This window comes from Ctenopharyngodon idella, chromosome 13 (assembly GCF_019924925.1).
Source record: "Ctenopharyngodon idella isolate HZGC_01 chromosome 13, HZGC01, whole genome shotgun sequence".
NCBI classification, from domain to species: Eukaryota; Metazoa; Chordata; class Actinopteri; order Cypriniformes; family Xenocyprididae; genus Ctenopharyngodon; species Ctenopharyngodon idella.
In genome coordinates this window covers 25,430,275-25,451,719 of record NC_067232.1, presented here as the reverse complement: position 1 = coordinate 25,451,719, position 21,445 = coordinate 25,430,275, and the positions used below count along the sequence as shown (strand labels likewise).

At 37.6% G+C, this 21,445-nt stretch overlaps 1 protein-coding gene across 1 annotated transcript in view; it reads right to left on the bottom strand.

Annotated features, from left to right (window-relative positions):
* The window catches only part of LOC127525421 (inositol polyphosphate-5-phosphatase A), a 159,958-nt gene that overhangs the window by 95,482 nt on the left and 43,031 nt on the right, over window positions 1–21,445 (bottom strand). The window contains exons 3-4 of the mRNA XM_051917958.1: window positions 19,819–19,919; window positions 18,867–18,954 (exon numbers count right to left, since the gene is read on the bottom strand). Coding sequence (XP_051773918.1) covers window positions 18,867–18,954; window positions 19,819–19,919 — 189 coding nt within the window. The remainder of the gene's footprint in view (window positions 1–18,866; window positions 18,955–19,818; window positions 19,920–21,445) is intronic.

The window sequence follows — 21,445 nt, the reverse complement described above, 5'->3', positions numbered from 1 at the left end:
GCCTGTGAATGACCCACATTTTGACCATCTCATACTGAAAATAAAGTTCATGGGAACGACTACAGACAGCCTTCATCTTCAGCCTGAAACTCTGCTCTATGTTTGCACAAACGCACAGGAATGTAATTAGACAGTTAACATTAAGAAGCTGAATCTAACTAAAGGAGCATAACATCCAATCTAATTATAGAGGACTTTAATGAGTTTCTAATTGGCCGATCGGCCTCTGAACACAAGTGAAGCATTCAGAACACGAAACATGTGGACTGGAGTTTCCTTTCTATGTGATTGAAGTCCACTTGGACAGAATTAAATGCTGAAATATGGTTATGTTTAGTTTATAGCTGTATGAGCATGACTTTCTGAAGGGTTCTGATCTGCTGGACCAGGTGCTTTAATGAAACGCGTTCAGAACAGATAAACAACGTTCTGTTAGTTCATTAACTGTCCATCACATGATTAATATCAGTTCATTTCTTCTTGACAAAACCAATATACTATTATTGTACAAACTGACACCAAAATCACTTCATGTTCACTTGAGGTCAAAAGTTTGGAATAATTAAGATTTTATTTTTTTAATGTTTTTGAAAGAATTATGTCTCTTCTGCTCATCAAGACTGAATTTATTTGATCAAAAGAAATAAAAGTAAAAATTGTGAAATATTATTGTAATTTCAAATAGCTGTTTTCTATGTGAATATACAGTAAAACGTAATTTATTCCTGTGATCAAAGCTGAATTTTCAGCATCATTACTCCAGTCTTCAGTGTCACATGATCCTTCAGAAATCATTCTAATATGCTGATTTGCACGATTTCACCAATTTTACTGTATTTTTGATCAAATAAATGTATTTGACCTGTAGTACAAATCCTCACAGAGATTTTACTAATCATAATTTACTAACTGATCGAACCTGATAATTTTTTTCCTATTGGAGGACAAAAAACAAGCTCAAAATCCCACAGATCTGCAGTATATTTACACATTTCTGACTGTAACTCTCTCTCTCGTAATAGATCTGAAAGTATTCAACCTACTAATGTCTTATAAAACCTTTGAAGCTTCTTAAACGTCATCAAAGTTCGCACTGAATCTGGACATGCCAAAACATAGTCCTTTAAAATAATAATAAAGTATAAATAAAAGCCTGAAAATGTCCACACCGTCTATGAAATATCTGTAATCACCTTCATGCTCCTCTGTTTCTGTCTGAACTCGCTGACCTTGAAAGCACTGGATTCATTTTCCTGAAAAAAAAAAAAATCAATGCAGGAAGGTCCAGGGCAGCAGAAAAAGAGCTTCATTATGAGTGTGAGAGATGCCAAAGCCCTCGACGGGACACGACACGAGAAACAAAGACCATCTTCATCTTCATGAGCTCACTTAAGAGCCATTTAAAATCAATTGGCCTGTGCATCTTTAATACGGTTAGAAAATGAAGGCCGAGATCATTTCAGTGGCATGATGAGCATTTACTAAAGAATAATCACAAACCCATATGAGACTAATCTGTTTTTAAGAGATATAATAGGCGTTGGGATCTGAAAACATTCCACATACTGAAGACGTTAAGGACGTTTGATTGTTTGATGTTTCCTTTCTGCAGACATTTATAATGTGCAAACAGGAAGTTCTGCTGTTAGAATTAATTCCGTTTTAGATTGAACGATTAGAACTACAGTGATGAGAGAATATAAACCACTGATAACCTACAGAAATCATCGGACAGGATTAAAACTTAAAGGATATTTAAAGGATTAAATCTTAAATATTATAATTAAATATCATATTAATATTAAATATCAACTGAAAATGGAAAGACAAGGGAAAGAGAGAAAACAGACAAATAATAGAAATTAAATTAAGAGAACTAAATACAAAAAAAATGAAATAAAAAAGAAAAAGAAAGAAAGAATAAATTATTAGTATTATTTATTATACATCACTATCCTAATATAAATAAATAATATTATTTAAATTTAAATAAATACACTTATTTAATTATAAATATATAAATAAAAGAAACAAATAAAAGAAAAGGAAAGGAAAGAAAGAACTAGCCTTATGTTTATTAATTATAATTATTATTTAAATATAAATAAATAATACAAATAAACAAACAAAAGAAAAAGAGAGCAATAAAGAAAGAATAAATAAATAATGGTACTTATGTAATTATTTGTTATAAATAAACATTATTGTTTATTTACTAAAAATTATTAACACATTAAATAAATATTATTTAAACAAATAAATCAATATTTATAAATATTATCAATATTTTAAATATTAATATTTATTATTATTTAATCATACATAAATACAAGGAAGGATGGAAGGATAGGTTGTCTAGCTGTTAATTCTGTTAAGTGGCGGTTGCAGCTTACAGGTTCATGTAAATGCGCCGCTGTTTAACTAAACAATGCAAGAGTGATAGAATAAAGCAATCGGATAACAGCAGACGAGTGAAAAGCTCAGGACACGCAGTGCCTGCCAACCCCATTATGGGTATTGAACATATCCCACAATCTACCAGAACACGCATCCGGTGCCAGCTGAACCCAGAGCACGGTCTTCACCTCAGACCGTCCTGACACAGGTAATATGATGAAATACAGCTAAAGCCATTATACAAAACAGCCGTCGCTTCGTTTCACTTCTCACCCACTTACAGAAACGCAGAAATGTGAAGAAACGGGCCTAAGCTCACCAGTGAGCGGACGCGCCTTTATTTACCATCTTCTGTTCATTATGATTTACTATAACGCAGATTATTTCAAACGTGTGTCATTAAAGCAGATTAATCAGATAGCAGTGTGATAGAAGTGTGTGGAAGGCCATGTCAGTTTGAAATCAAGTGGAAATACAGTGGATTTAACTTCTGAAATTAATGTTTACTTTAGAGCTGACATGCTTTGTCACCCTTGTTTTACCTCAAACTGCCTGTGAAGATTCCTGTGATGGTGAAGTGTGAAGTGGAGTGATGCATGTTTACATACATTTTAGTGATATTATGGTTTTTGAGTCATGGATTGGATAAGAAAAATTGGGGGGTTGGGGGAGCAAATATAACATTGCTTTCCATTTATTACTTAAAGCACACTTTAAGCAGGCCTACTTTGACAGCAAAAACTACTAGCCTAACTAATAAAGTGATTAAAATAAGAACAAATACACTAATTATAAGTACAGATTAATACAATATGACAAAGTTACAAATAAAGTGAGGTCTAACAGTAGTATTCAGGTAGAAATGTAATTAAATGTGAAATAACACTATAGTGTATAAGTTAAATACAGATTAATCGTTGTTAAAGCTGTGTTTTGTTGTTTGATTATCATTAATGACACAGACAGCAGCAGGTTTATTAGGTTGCTGTCACTTTAAGAACAAATGCCCTGCACATGTCATGCGGACTTATATATATATATACACACACACACACGTTTTAAATCAAAACGAGGGAACGAATTATATTGTGCACAATTTACTTAAAATGAGGGAAAAAAAATTGTAAAACATGATGACTTATTAATAAGTCTTGGGAACGAAAAGTTAATTAGTGGCCACAATATACATGTTTTTCCCACATGTCACGTGCGGGGCTCTGTACATCATAATGATACACATCTGATTTCTTTCTTAACTTTTTATGTTCACTTAAGACATAACTGGCTGTGTTTAAGAGAATACTTGCCGTGTTTTGATGTAATTTTGTGGGTATTTGTCTGTTCAAGCGAAAGAGAACTCGATTCAGCGTCTGAAACAAGTATCAAGTATCAGACAACAGCGCACAAGTATCGATTTGAGTTCTCGTTCTCCTCTTCTTGCGTTTGAAAGTTTTAAAACTGCTTTAATGTGTACATCGACAAGACAAAATTATGAACTTTCAGTCTATGATTGTTAAACTTTGCAATTAATCCACGAATCACATGCGTGCCGAACCGTATGGATCCATTATGCCCCTAATACATTTACTACGTCATACAAACATGCGTATGTTTAGAAAAAAAGCTCTTCTGACATATGTCAGCTTCCTTTTTAGATGTCATCAACACAAATATTGTATCGGAATTCTCCGATTCAGCGTGCGGTGACAGACTGTAATGCACATGTAAACACACCTATCACAACACAGTAAGATACAGACCAGCAGAAGAAACAAGTGCGTCACTTCAGTTATTACGGTGTCTGTGGAACAGACGGAAATATTTCTGTCATCAGGCCTATAAATATAAACTACACAACATTTTTATGATCCCTCTAAATGATACACATCTTGCAGATTCTGTAAGGGGGTGTAAACTTATGCATCTTCAGGATGGGGGTCACCAACCATTCAACCAACAAGACCATCTGAGGGCAGGAAAAACACCATTATGACTTTTACCTTGTGAGAAATGGCCTGGAATGAAGATAACGATTTCTCTGCGGCATTAACCGCACGTACGTGACTCTCTCTCCTCAGAATCACGAGCAAGGGACGCGAGACGAGCGGCCGCGAACACACTCCCCTGTCTGCGGGATGTTTGGATTAGTCTCTGATGGGTCCCTGAAGATGTCGGGCCCCGTCCGCCCGCGTCCCTGCAGACACCGCGTGTGCGGACGGATATATATACACTTTAACTGCGAAAAGGTCAGGCATGCGGGATGAAGCAGGCAAACACGGAGGCCCTGCGCATGAATCACGGGAGATTTGGTGCATGGCGGCGAATGAGTAACCCGCCGCAGCCGGCCAAACCCCATTATTTCCCCTGTTTTCCAGCCGGGCCTGGATTCATGCCGGTGCATGCCGTCAGTTCATTAGGAGGAAATATCACGACAATGACGAGCCCCCGGAGGCGCCGCGGCCCCGGTTTAATTCCACATCGGCCCTTCATCTCTGTCTGTGTGATCAATACTATATCAGTGTAAATTAAAATGACAATCTCCAAGTAATTAAGCCGGTTAATGTTTGATTCAGATGTCATTATTTGCTCATGAGGAGAGGCAGAGGTGGGCGGCAGTGCTCTTGAAAGCCGGTCTGGTTATGTGTGTTTAAACTAGTGCTTTACTAACGGAAGCAGATGAAGTCTTCATTCCTGACAGACGAGCAACAACTCCAATTCCACAGCGAGATAACACGATCACGCTAATCTGATTTACAGAACCAAACCTGATTACGGCCGCTCTGAACGAGAAGAAGAGGAACACGACTGAGACAGAAACATACGCACTGGAATCTAGAACGAAACCACACAGAAATGACTAAAATCATGCATTTTGGAATAAATTTTAAGGATTAATGATCACTCTGACATCAGTGGAAAGACAGCTTCAAACTAACACTTTTCACATTTCTAGGGTTTCCAGAAGCAGAAGTGAATGGGAACTACAACAAATATAATTTGACAAAAAAGGCAAAAATCCATTATAGCGTTTGTATGACTTGATTATGTTGGTCAGAAAAGAGAAAGATGTCAAACTTGCCGTCAAATATAAGCCGTTTAAAAAAAATAGTTTTCTGTAATTTAATATATAAGTTGACAAAACTCAAAAATATTGAGGCAATTGGTTACATCAACATTTTTAAGTTAAGAAATTCAAAGTTTAAGTAAGCAGAACTGGCAGATGTTTATTTTGTACTCATACATTCTTGTTCTTAAATTAAAATATTTGAGCACACTAATTCATACATTTAACGTAAAATTATCATGTAATCTCAAAGTAAACATTTTTATTAGTGGAAATTTAGCTAGCTATAACAAGCTAATTCAGAAAATGCTAATTTGCTAACATGTTAGGCAAGCAAATGGTATAACACTTGCTGAATGAGTACAGCAATATAAAGCATTTAACATACTTGCTCTCAAACCAAGCCAAAAACCCACATTAACAGAAACTCTTCTAAATTGGCATAGCAAAACATTAATCACTACTAAATCTCCCACTTAACATTAATCTTGCACATTATATAACACTTAATTTTAGCATTTACTCTCTCTTTTCGAGTGCCATGGGCAAAGCATGCTGGGAAATAGAAATCCCAGCCCAGTTTCAATTAAACTTAAGTTCATCTAAATTAAAAGAAATGACTTCATAAAACTCAAAACAATGAAACAGTTCAGTTTACTTAAAATATGTCAGTTCTGTGAACTTGAAAGAAAAAGTGCTAAATACTCATAAAAGTTAATGTGACTGAACTAATTAGTTTAATTTACGTTTGTTCTACTCAAACCAATTAATTATTTTGAGCGTTAGGGTTTACAGTGTAGTGTGATGTATGATGTTAATAACTGGAAATGCATCGCAGTCTGTGAAAAGGGTTCATTATAAAACATTATAAAAGACAGTCAAACTAATAATGAACTGTTGTCAAACAGCTGCTAAACGCATAAATATTTGTATGTTGAATCATGGCAGCATCACACCTCTCAGCCCTACGTTTGATTCTAACTCCTCTTGTTTGAAGTGTTTTGAAGTCATTCTGATGGTTTGTGAAATAAAACATGAGTATGAAGTGTGTTGGAGAGCTGGTCACCGATGCTACACCAGCACTAAACATCAGAGTTAATTAACCTCTGCCGTTCCTCTAAGTGAGGAAATGAGACTGATGAATCTCACTCATTAAACAGTGTTATCACAAACCTCCATTTAACACTTCTGTACAGCCGGCTGGTTAAAGGCCTCTAAGTGAGCACACACACACTCTGTGATGTCAACTAACTACATTACACCTTATTTGTAAAGTCTTTTTCTCTCCTAATGACCATTTACTGCCACACTGACCGCACAACAGGACAGAGACAGACCTGAGGCTCACAAGCATCATGTAAATACAAATCTATCCATCTACCTAACTACCTACCTATTTATCCATCCATCCAAATTTCTATCCATTTTTCTATCCATACATTCATATATCTATTCATCTTTTTATCTATTTGCTCATCCATCCACATAACTACATATCTATCCATTCATCCATCCATCCATCTGTCTAAACGTCCATCCATCTATCCATCTAACCATCCATCCATCCATCCATCCACCCACAAGCCCGTCCATCCATCCATCCATCCATCCCATCTGATCCCATCCATCCATCCATCCGACCATCTATTCATCCATCTATCCACCCGTCCATCCATCCATCCATCCATCCACAAGCCTGTCCATCCATCCATCCATGCCATCTGATCCCATCCATCCCATCTGATCCCATCCATCCATTCATCCACCCATTCATCCATCCATCCATCCACCCATCTATTCATCCATCTATCCGCCCGTCCATCCATCCATCCGTCCATCCGCCCGTCCATCCATCCATCCATCCATCCATCCATTCACCTGGCCACCCATCTGTCCATCCCTCCATCCACCCACCCACAAGCCCGTCCGTCCATCCATCCATCCATCCATCCATCCATCCATCCATCCACAAGCCGTCCATCTATCCATCCATCCATCCACAAGCCTGTCCATTCATCCATCCATGCCATCTGATCCCATCCATCCCATCTGATCCCATCCATCCATTCATCCACCCATTCATCCACCCATCTACTCATCTGTCCATCCACCCATCCATCCGTCCACTCGTCCACCTGTCCATCCATCCATCCATCCACCCACCAGCCGTCCATCCATCCATCCATCCATCCACAAGCCTGTCCATCCATCCATCCATCCACCCATTCATCCACCCATCTACTCATCCATCCATCCATCCACCCATCCATCCGTCCACCTGTCCATCCATCTAAACACCCATCCACCCATCCATCCATCTATCCACCCACAAGCCCGTCTATCCATCCATCCCATCTGATCCCACCCATCCATCCATTCATCCACCCATCCACTCATCCAGCCTATTAATCTTTCATACAAGGCTTTGTCAAGCAAACATTCAATGTTTGTCTTGACTAACTTTGCTTTTTTAGTTAAAAATGAGTTATATGTCAGAAAATGAGTTACATCTTTTAATTTAAAATTATTGTAATTCTACTTCCTCTCAAATTTAAACTGCATCTGTTTGCTGCCTCAAGTTCAACACTTCAAATTCACTTCAAATCTGACATTCAGTTGTGAACGGTGCACAAGCCTGACATACACCTTGAGACCCAGTTCGACGGGTTGACATTATAAGATCAGATCACATGTGCCAGTCTCTCCAGCTGTCTGGCACGTCTAACGGTCTCTGTGAGAAATACGATTGCTAGTTTGGTCTAAGAGCCGCATTTGGCTGCTAAACGTTAAAGGACACGATCGACATGTTAAAGAGCCTCTCGCATGCATCACCAAAATCCTGACAAAAGACAGCGCTCTCTCTCCGTCTCTCTGCTGTGGGATTTGCCGCATGCACTCATGGGCTCTTCATCAAGCACTGTAACGAGGCCCAAATGCTTCGGCTTAATGAATTATTAAATGCGAGTCAATAAAGGATAAATAAGAACAACAAATGCAACCTTTGGGTATTTAATTAGCAGAGGTGGAGCGCTGCATTTCTAATGCGTTATATGCTAATCGCTATTGAGATCTCACTCCAGCCAGCAGATTTTTTCCCCAGAACGCTGGCGATTCATCAGAGGCCCGTTGATTCATGTCACCGCTGTTCGACTCATTAATAGTCCGTTAGCGTGGTGACCGGAGGGTGTCAGACGGACTTCCAAATCAATGCTCACCGTCAGATTCAACATTCCTAACAGTCAACTGGAGAGAGACAGAGTCAGCGATCTGAGGACTAGATTAGAGGAGTTTTTTTTCACCTGCTGGACCATAAACTAGTAAAAAACTCCTCTAATCTGGTCCTCAGATCGCTGAACTCCTCAGCAGGTGAAAATCATGCGAAAATTGTCACTTAGTAAAGTAACAGAACTAGTGATGCTTGAATTTAACGTTAATAAACAATAAAAGAAAAAATTAAATACAAATATGCAACTGTGGCATGTGTCACATTTCACCATTTCATTTGAGAAAAAAAATCGACAGACACGCACACAAAATCAAAGCTCTTCACTTCAACACGCCAAAATAAAAGTTCAGTTTAACTTGAAGAAATTATGACAGAAACATTGTACAGTAGAATGTACTTGAAGAAATAACAATAAAAATAATACAATTATTTTAAAGATTATCACACAATCTTTTTGCCAAAAAAATGAAAGGAATTGTTGAAATTTCCACAAAAAATCCAGAAAAATCAAAACAGACGACACAGAATTTCTGAAAAACTAAATATTCATAAATTATTAGTTAAATTAGTTTTATTAATTAAATTAAATTAAAAATCTTTTTGATTATTAAAGCTTAATTAAACCATTAAAACAGAATCCATAAAAATGAAAAAAATAAATAAATTGGGGGGGACAACAAATTTCATAGGCCCCTAGTATTGCTGAAATTGTAATAAATTATTAAAGTTTTATGGATGCAATTGATAAGACATGCTTTTTTTATTTTAAAAATTTAACTAAACCATTAAAAAAGAATCCAGAAAAAATGGAATTTGGGAAAAAATAAAAGGCACTATCATTGTTAACATTTGAATAAATGATTAAATTGTTAAAGTTTTATGAATTCAATTGATTAGCCATCCTTTTTATTATTAGAATTTAATTAAACCATTAAAGTGGAAACTGGAAAAACTGAATTTTAGGCTTTGACAAGGTGACACGCGGCATGAAATTAGACTGAAGATCGAACTTATTCATAAGCAGAAACGAACACATTTTTATGAAGACAGAATAACCTTTGACCTGACACTGCTGGTCCAGGACCACTGACACACACTCTGTCACACATACACACACACACACACACACACACACACACACACACCCAATGATGAGCTGCATTAAGATGCTTTTAGCTGCATTAATAATGCTGATGGAGTGTGTGTGTATGTGTGTGTGTGTGTGTGTGTGTGTGTGAGATCACACACAAACAAATGCACTCTGTGAGAGATGTGCCAAATGAAGGGTAAGCAAAGTCAGTTTGCTGTAATTAAAGAGAGTCTCTTAGAGGGCGGCAGCGTCTGACGGCGTCCGTGTGAACGGGAAACACAAACGAATGCCCATAACACACCTGCCAGAGCCAAGAGAAATGAGCACGCTGAGTGATTCACTCCTCTGTGTGTGTGTGTGTGTGTTAGGGGGCCGCTCATGAAATTAAACATTTCAGACTCTAGGAAATTGTCAACAGGAAGGTCACGGGCTGATCAGATCTCTCTCATCTGGATGAAATGTGCTCCATTCATAAAGTAACAACCATGGGAGTAAAACAAGAATTACTGAATATGACACTGAAATTGTTGGCTTGAAAAATCATAAACCTAACAGCATTTGAGCACAGATACACTTGCTCTGATAAAGAGTGACATTCATGCTTTTTAAGTGTCCTAATGGTGTTTTGGCTGTGTTTGTGTCGGATTCATGTTCATTTCAGGACAGTGAGGCAGGTTTCCCTTCACATGGCCTCATTTTAATTCCCGTCGGCACAGGATGGCCATTCATCAGGCCGTGGGCCGCGGACGCCTCCCTGCTGCTCACAAATGCATGGAGCAAGCAATAAAATTAACCTTGTGCCAATTGTTTTCTCACACGTCTGATGGGCCGCTGGCAGCTCATCCGTTACTGCAAGGATATAGCAGAAGTCAGGAGCAGATGCGCAGAAGATGATGAGCGAGTGGCAGTGATGCGCTCAAACGTCCCTCCACATGATCACGAGACATTGCTCATAAAAACTACAGAAAAAGATCTGGCTCTAATTCAGCTCTGGTCTAAAACCTAGTGAGACGTCTGCTGACTAAGTAGGCTGCACCCTTCTAAGACAGCATGCTAACAGAAATAGGAACTTAATGTTTGATATGAATATTCTAAAATATGAATATTCTCTCTCTCTCTCTCTCATATATATATATATATATATATATATATATATATATTATACATACACACACACACGTGACAAGTCTTTTTTTTGTCCAAAGGCCTTAAAGGAGGGGTATAATGCTATTTTATGTATTCTGACTTATTTACACTGTTAAAGAGTTGGATTCTCATGCTAAACATGGCGCATTTCAAAACAAACAAGTTTCAAAACACGAGTTGGACGTATGATGGAATATTTCTGTGCCAAAAATACTCGCAGCCTTCGCAGTCTTTTTTTCGAGTATGTGCCTCTGTGACATCATAAAGGTCTGAATTCCTTGTATGGGCACTTCTCCCGGAAGAGTGCGCGCGCACAAGTCGACCAGAGCGAGAGAACAAGAGCACGCCCATCAACGTGCGTTCGGCTTTACGGAAGTCGTCGGCAGCGCTGCACAGGTCACAGGACTTCACGAAATCAACAATGTCACCAAAGAAGTGCATTTTTGGTTGTGAGGGAAAGATAACCTTGCTTCCCAAAGAACCCAGCGTTAAATGGAGCTGAGAGTTTTGTGCTCACGCATTACATTGATGCGCTCTTGATATTTGTTATTAAAATAACCATAGAAACTGATAGTTGCAATCACTTTTTTATTGGTTAAAATGAATGGAGAATATCTCGTGTTATTCCATGGCTGCTCGAGCCCTCAGGATCGGTGCTCATAGTTTTATAAACAAGGCCCAGTTCTACACTGGATTTACAGATCATTTGAAACTGAAAGATGGAGCGGTCACAGCGGTAATGATCCTGCTCATGAGTCAGAACCGCAGGTGGAGAGTAAAACTGCATCAGATATCTGTTTTGTTGGCAGTAGGCGCCTAAGTGCATATAATGTAAACAACACGAACGTAGTGAATTCATAAATTCATTATTCATCATTCACTATACGCTATATTCATTATAGTGATTCAAAAGTTAACCAGGGATAATGCGATGGTGTATTGCGTGTGTTTAAATATATTTGTTTAGCTGACCATTTATAGCTTGCAGACGATCGCTACGCAAAAGCTGCGCGTGCTCGTCACTCTTTAGCTCCGCTCACACGGCACGCCTCCAGGCGCTCGGCTGCTTTCGGAAAGACTCAGTACAGCTTTTATAAATATGATAAAACTAAAGACTTTTCGGAGATATGATGAAGGATGCACTACTACTCTATAGGTACTCAAGATTAACATGAGATTGGCAGAAACTGTGTGTGATACCCCTCTTTAATAATAATAAAAAACAAAGATATGACATCCAAAGCATGTAAGGTAGTACAACTAGATCTCTTTTATTGAATCCAAAAGGTTTTAATTATATTTTGCTACATATAAAGGTATTTTAAAGATTCTGAAGTGTCAAAAGGTCATTCGGTTTAACCGTCCAAAGGCCAATACAGCCAATTCATTTGTGATTAAATTATCTTAATGTGTAATAAATGTATATATTTTTTATTCTGGCATGATTTTATAGCATCATATCTCAACATAGTGCAAAATGGTATTAAAATTATGTGTAGAAGTCGTTTCTTTGTTATGAGAAAGAATGTCCGGAAAAATGAATTTCATTGATGTCATTCGGAGTAACTAATATAAAGGGACCATTTTGGATCAAGTCATGCGGTCAGTATCATGTGACAGGATGTGACATCATTCAGACACCTGCAAAAGACCACATGGTCATGAAGCAAAGTAACGAACTCTCTTTTAACAATTTTAAAAAATTCATGTTTTCACTTGCTCATACGCATGTCCCGAAACATCAGGTCATTCGGTACAACCGCTATAAAACATGGAAATTGTTGTAATATTTTAAAAACTTGTACTAAACATAAAATGTTTGATTGTCCTTTTGTTAGGTAGCTAGCAAGCTAACTAGATAGCCAGATAGATATCAGCCTGTTAGCATTGTTTGAAAATATCATCATTCGGTATAACCAAAAGTTTAATTCGGTAAAACCGGAATTTTGGTTAAACCGAATGACTTTTTTGGTGACAAATTCTGTCCATCTTGTGAAAAATGACAAAAGCAGTGTTAATTGATTATAAAAACCACATAATCTCATTGTTAACACTTCATAAAACTTCAAAATTAATTATATCTCCTTTGTCTTTTTACTTTTAAAAACCTTATTCATCAATGACCCATATACACACACACACATATATATGTATATGTGTGTGTGTATGAGTGTGTGTATGTTTACGCTTACTTACATATGCCTACTTGCATTGTATCTGAAATCAACTTTTTCCACTAAACGCCTTGTATTGTGAGATTATCTTCATCACAGATACTGTAACATGAGATGTTGGCCAAAATAAGGCGTCTATTACTGGGAGCACATCTATGATGTCTTAAAATACTGTCTAAGTAGGCGGCTCACAAGGGTTTGGAACAGATCTAGAGGAACATTGAGAGGAAAACACAAACACAGACCATGTTTACAGTGCAGCAATGCATCTCTGACCCGACAGAAAGAGAGCGAGAGAGAGAGAGAGAGAGAGATGGACGAGAGAGGCTGGGTGGGGTGAAAAATCCTTCAGTGGATGTTTATTTGCTCTCAACACCTCCTAAGCGATCAATATTTTTAATTTGGGGCCAAGTTATTATTTTTCACATCACTGCGCTGGGGAGCAGAGTAAAGTGGCTCATATTTTAGCACTAAAAAGATCGATATGACAGCCTCACCTTCACTGTGGCCCTTACACACACTCACACGGGGCCGAGGGCAGACACACGCTCTGCACACATCATTATCAAACACACAAACACACACACACACGTGATTTACTCACCCCTACTAAACCAATCTGACCACACACACCACTGCATCAGTTTACAAGCGCTTACACGTGTGTGTATGTAGGATCACGCGTGCGTGTGCGTGTCACAGGCGTGTTTCCCCTCTGAGGCCACATGAGAGCGTGGAGCCGCTCATATCAGATGCATCTGTTTCTATATAATCCATTAGCTGCGTATATATTTCGCTCCAAATTTCTCCAGCACCTCGCCCTCATAATTCACGTCTGATGGCAGATTCATCGATTGTCGCTCAGCAGACGTCTGCGCGCGCGTGCGTGTGTGTGTGTGTGTGTGTGTGTGTGTTTTGGAGAGCCTGACTGATGGTGTGTGAGAATTATTGCTCTACAATATTACTCCACTAACATCCGCCCCATTCAAACGGCCTCGGCTGGCTCCGTACCGAAATAAGAGACGCCGGATTTCGTTTGCAGTATTTTAAGCTGGTTATGTTCAGGCCAGTGTCTCAGTGAAATGATAACTGACCTGACCTGAATACATCTGAACACACAGAGAAGACTAAGACAAGAGATGCAAATCTAGATCAGTGCTGCTGTCCAACACAATTATTTAAAGACGCCCATATTTCAGCTGTAATTAAGACAACTTCTTTTTATTAAAAGATTATTTTTGTTTATTTAATAATACTTTCATTCATCAAGGGTGCATTAAATTGATCAAAAGTGACAGGTTTATAATGTTACAAAAGATTCTATTTCAAATAAATTATGTTCTTTTGAACTTTCTATTCATCAAAGAAAATTCACTCATTCACAAACAAACACACACACACACACACACTCACTCACTCTCTGACACATACACACACTCACTCACACACTCACTCACACACTCACTCACACACTCACTCACACTCACTCACTCACACACACATTCTCTGACACATACACACATTCTCTGACACATACACACTCTCACTCACTCACACACACACACACACACTCACAAACACACTCACAAACTCTCTGACACATACACACACACTCTCACAAACACACACACACACGCACACACACTCACACACTCACAAACACACTCACACACACACACACACTCTCTCACACAGACACACTCTCACACACACACTCACAAACACAAACTCTCTAACACACACACACACACACACACACACTCACAAACACACTCACACACACAAAAACACTTGCTCTCACTCACAAACTCACTCACTCACAAACACACACACACAAACACTCATTCACTTACACACACAGTGAAATCTTTCTCTACATCTGTATGCCGTGTTATTTCCCTCAAATGCGCTTCCTCCCAGTGTCATTCTTCAAAAGGGCTCTTCTCTGTCTAAGTATTCATGGACAGCAGCGGTGCGATTGCATTACAGCCATCCGACAGCATCTGACACGTCCGTAATCTCGCCCGGGACAGGGATAACAGCATGTTATCAGCCGTCAGCGCGACTCATCCGCAGGAGACAGAGACGGACGGCCCGTGCGATTACTGAGAGACGGATATAAAACACTGGTGCTTTTTCTGAGCGCATTGGCAGATTTTTGTTTCGTGTTTTAAGCATAAACCTAAATCTAAAAAAAAAAAAAAAAAAACTTCTAACCTTATGCATCTCCTCTTCATCTCAATTAAATGTATCTTGATTTAAGAATGTTTAGATATTTGTACTGAAAAACAAGACAAAAACACTGAGGAAGAACATTTTTTGCAGTGTTGGATATAAGATAAAATGTTTGATTTATATTTAAAATATTATACATATATGAATGATCCACTAAGCATTATATAACAATATACATCACTGAATAAAAGTGCAGCTAATGCGCTCACATCATGACGTCTCTCTCGCGGTCCTAATTAAAGCTGCGGGTCGTGGCGAGAGTCATCGTGTTTTAGCAGAAGAACAGCGTGTCGGCTTTAACGCATTGTGACAGGAACACTTTATATCTCACACACATACGCGCTGTGGTAATAAGGGGCGGACATTAGTGCACATCATTACCCATGAGCCTTTGGGCCCCGGGGCAGAGCGGCATGATAAATATTAATGGTGTGGAACTAGTGAACGGCGGCTGAATGATCAGGGATGCTTCCTCTAATTGACATTTTACCTCCCGTATACTTTACAAGAGCGATAAAACACATGCGATCGGAGCCTCGGCTGTCACTCAAACACACCCAATACAGAAGCAGAGACACAAACGGATCATTTGACCTGATTAATGCTTAATTGTTCCAATAGAGAGAACGATACATTTCAAGAGGAATCACTTAAAACTGAATCATTTATTATCCTGCAATATTAAACCCTGAACAAATGGAGGTTGTGATTCATTGACACTAATATATATATATATATATATATAGTTTATACACACACACACACAAACATACCAATAACTTTCATATTACAAGATAAAAATTGAACTTTCATCAGAGATCACAATCTCTCTCTCAGGTCAGGGCGAATACTGTCTGTCTCTCTCAACTCACATTATCTGAAAATTGACAGGTCGAGCAGACAACAAACAGTTACCCGAGCAAAACAAATGCAAGCGTGTGTGTCCTGTTAAATGGCACATGTCTGTCTGAGCGCAGATTTATTGACTGTCTGATACACCGTAAACTACAGTTTAAATGTGAAGTGAGACGCACATTGAACCCCAGACTCAAACACAAAGACTGTATCATATAATATATTCTTCCTCAGTGTTTTTCTCTTGTTTTCCAGCACAAATATCTAAACATTCTTAAATCAAGATACATTTACTGGAGAAGCAAAGAGACATTAGACAAGTCATGTTTTATGAGAAACTGATCAAAATGAAGTGAGTTTATGCTTAAAATGAGAACAAATATCTGCCAGTGGGCTCATAAAAATGATCTAAAATCAAAGGGAAAACAATATTATTTTTCTTACCCTGTTTGCATATATTTGTTTTATGTTTTAATCATAAACTCACTTAATTTTAATCTCAGAAAACGTCTTATCTTCAGTCATTGTGCATTGTGCAATTAAACACATCTTGATTTAAGAACGTTTATTTGTACTGGAAAACAAGACAGAAATACATGATTTTCTGCAATAAATGTTTGATTTATATTTTAAATGTTATCCATATATAGTCATATTGGAATGTAAATGAATGATCTATTAAGTATTATATAACGTTTCTGATCATTAAAGTATCAGCAGTGTTGGGTGTAATTCATTACCAAGTCATTAATTCCTGTAATTTCCCTTGAAAAGAGTAAAGTAAGGGATTACTCTTAATTTTTCTGTAATTTACTTAGTTACTTCTGATGTATAATTGCATTAAATACTGTATAGACTATATAACAATTCTAGATAAAACAATAGTGGGTTTAACATCAAAACTGAATGTCTAATGATAAAATGTTTTTATATGCAACATTCTCCCTTTAAATACTTTGGTCAGTTCAAGAATAATTTATACAAATATTACTTATTTGAAAGAATTAAAAGAGCAGTTTCATGTCTATCCTTGTATTATTCAACTGGCTGAGGTTGATGTGGGATTTAGAAAGTAATTAATAATAAGTAATGCAATACTTTAGTACAGTAATCTCATTACAGTGTTGCTAGTAATTAATTACTTTTTTAGAGTAACTTACCCAACGGCCAAAATATTATAATCCTGAATAACTGATCTAGTGAATTGAGTGTTTTCATCTCCCTGCTGAAGTTCAGTTTTCGTTCTCCACCTAAAACTCTGAATTTATTCCTGGGTTTCTGCTTCCATCTAGTGGCGACAAACTGTCATAAATCTGAAGACACATCACTAATGAAATGGGATTGCAGGTTTGCTAGATGAAAGAAAATGACCATGAGACTACAAGTTCAGCCCAAAACTAATATTATCCAGATGTGGCCCATTCATAAACACAGAACCCATATGACAGCTGTACTGTGCGGGAATTGCAATAGATCATTATATGATCAGGTCTGAACTGAATACAGTTGTTTTCAGCTTTAAAAAGGAACGTCAATTCACTGCAAGATAATATCGTAATGCAATATTTGTCATCTTTTAAACAACATCACTAGTTCTACAACACTAGCAAAACCTCACAGATCTTATAATTCTCAATAATCACCACAAAATAACTTAATAACTGACAACTACCAAACATACAGTATATCCAACTGTACCTGTACACAAACACTCACATAAACCATATATAATGGCTAATAGCAAATCTCAACTGGTTAATGGTTTATATTAGACCCCAAATGTAAACGATCCTATCAGTCAATATCGACTAATATAAGCTTTATACAAATAAAATTGGATTTAATTGAAAACACAAGAGCAAGTGATACATGGTATCGTTAAAATACACGACCAGTCAAGAGTTTCAGACACACGCGGCTCAATTTATGTTTCTCATGATCTTAAAACCCTAAACATCTAAAAGCTCCTGCTTAAATGACTGAAATAAGGGTGACACTTTACAATAACGTCTCATTCGTTAACATTAGTTAATGCATTATGAATTAATCTATTTTTACAGTATTTACTAACCTTTATTAAATGTTTGTTAAGTAAAATACAATTTTTCATTGTTAGTTCATGTTAGTTCACAATGCATTAATGTCAAGAGACAACTTTTGATTTTAATAATGTATTAGTAAATGTTGAAAATACCATTGATTAAGACTAATAAATGCTTTAGTTCATTGTTAGTTCATATACAGCAGTTAACAAATGAAACCTTGTTGTAAATTGTTACAGAAATCAGTTTTATACAAATACAGACATGTATCCTTCATATGAATCATACATGTGAACATAGTGTTTTAAAAGCCAACGTGACTTTACTATGATGAATCTATATTTGCTGTAGTTTACACAACTATGATGATCTCCACTTCTGAGATTGCCGGAAAAGTTGAAAAGGCTCCATTATTAAAACGAGAACATTGTGTACAATGTGTACAGACAGTAATAATAAAGAATGAGCAGATGTGTTTGAACTGTGTTTGAGTGTAAATCTACAATAAATCAGCTATCTGAACACATGAGAAACAGGAGACAGGCATCGCCCCCTTGTGGCCTGTGCGTGAACCAGAGGCGTTCAGACTGATGACAGCAGCAGCTCCTGAAACACACATGTGATGCAGTGGACTCACTGTGAACTGCTCCTGGGATTTGTAGTTCTTGTCGAGGTAGACACGCGCACGGCTGAAGTCCTTCATGGCGTCGCTGGACAGCAGCTCTCTGACAACAACACCACAACAACACGACATGAGCTTTCTGGAGCATTTGCACAGTCATAGGCACTTACTAAAAATGTAAAGTTAAATGTGACAGGAAACCTTCAGCGTTTTTAATTATGGATTTTTTTTTTTTTTTTACACAAACGCATCGCTTCACTTCAGAAGGCTTTATTAATCCTTTGGAGCCGTGTGGAGTACGTTTATGATGGATGGATGTGGATAGAGACACTTTCTTCAGCTAATACTCATTTGGTAACACACTGCCATTATAAAGCTCAGATGCATCAGGATATTTATTAATATTTCTACGATTGTGTTCGTCTGAAAGAAGAAAGTTCTATACACCTAGGATGTCTTAAGGGTGAGTAAAGCTTGAGCTAATTTTCATTTGAAAGTGAACTAATCCTTTAAAGACCCAAATATGGAATAATGATTGGCAAAACATTCATGTATTTATGGGTTAAGGAGGGATTAAAAGTGCACCGCTGCAAAGAAATTAAATAATCGTGTTTTCATAATCATTGGAAGCCAAATCAAAATCAAAACTAAAATGTGATTATTCGCACAGCCCTTATGTTAATTCCATAGTAATTTCTGACACTGTCAGCAATGCTTCAGGTTTTCTGCTCTCCTAAATAAACAGTGCTGTGCAAGCGCACAGGTGTGTGGGTAAATATTGGCTCTGTGAGCCCTGACAGCCTTTAATAATGAGACAGTGTGGAAAACCAAACGCAACACATGCTGGGGCTGCTATTTGATCAAGAACCGGATGCAGCGGGCGGATGGACTGATGAATCCTGACGGATTCACACGGCTCCACGTGCCTCACGAGCCAATCGGCAGGCAGGAGGACATGAGGACTTACTTGATGAAGCTGTCCACGTGTGCCATGGATGCTTCGTAGTTCTTCCCACCTACTTCCTGACAGTGAACCGCCACAAAGTGCGGCCTGTGTGCTTGAACAGTCTGCAAGACAAGAGAAGAGAGAGACGGGTGAGATGTGAAACATACTGGAGCTGAAGTCTAAAGAGCATTGAAATATAACAGATCTGAGAAAAAAAAAAGTATGAATCAGTTTCTTCTCATCATCCATTTATATTTATGCATTTGACAGATAGTCAAAAGACTATTAAATCACAGCCCTTTGCCAAAGCATTTGCGCAAAACAATGTTAGAGAACTTGTGTTATTATGAGAAGTTTAAAAATATTTTCGGTTCATTATGAAACACTGGCAGGACAGCTTAAACTACAAGTCTAGGCAATTAATGGGAAGCACTGCTGGATTTATAATACAACTGAAAAACAAATAAAATATTAAAAATAAAATAATAAATAATAATTTGATTAGAAAAAATTTAATTTATAAATATAAATATGTAAAAAATATAATATAAAAAAATATATATATAATAGAAATAAATTAGAACAAAATAAATAAGATAAACTGTTGTGATGCACTTTCACAAGCTGAAAAAGTAAAAAGTAGAATAAATAAAAATTATATTAAAAATACCAATCAAATTAAATTAAATATAAAAGCATGTAAAAATTATAATAGAATACAACAATATAAAAATGCTAAATAATATAAAATAAAAAATAACAATAATAAGATAAACTATGTTGTAATGCACTTCCACAAGCTATTAAAACTACTAAACACTTAAAGTCGTCATGAAAGGGAAGTTGCGCTGGTCTTTTCTTCCCTATAGTGCCGTATATCCGAGTAAAACGACGAACAAATGTAGGGCGGGGCTTGATTTTGTCCGTGGGGAATTGATTGGATGGTTGTGGTTTGTTATTGGTGGGTCTCATGTGAGTGACAGGTTGCCCCACCCTTATCATCAGAGAAGAGAAGAGATGTCACTGCAAGAGGGAGGGGAAGTTATTCTGATTCAAGATTATGAGACACATGAATTTAAAACAATAATGATGTGCACCGATAAATCATTCAGGATAGATAATTAATAGCCATGAAAAAATAAGAATTGCCCATTTCGATTTAAGGAAAGGCAATTGATTCAGGCTCAATTCGATTAATCGCTCAGCTCTGGTGTTTCCTTTCCTACAGAAAAGCAGGAGCTATATGATCACTCATAGCCTTTAGAAGAAACACAACGGCAGACTTCAGAGTCCGTGTGTACGCTGTTAAGGGACTGTCTGGTCACGTTCAACACTTTGAGACACTTCCACAAGTGCCGCCACAGAGATCAGGCTGTCGACCTGTAAGCGAAAATCCATACAGCAGTGAATTACGGCACTCGCAGGCACCGGCGGGTCAAGGCTGTGGCCACAGGGCCGAGTATAGATCACTGTCGGACAGGATTTGTGAGGCCCGAGAGGCGGCGAGATCCGGGTCGGAGCCAGGCGTCAGGATCCACTCCACTCCAGACCTGCTTTATTCTGACTAAAAGCCAAATCAAATAAAAGTCAATGTGTAGCAATAACACTTCAGATTTTCCATCAGCCGATGGCCTGATGTTTCCTCTGA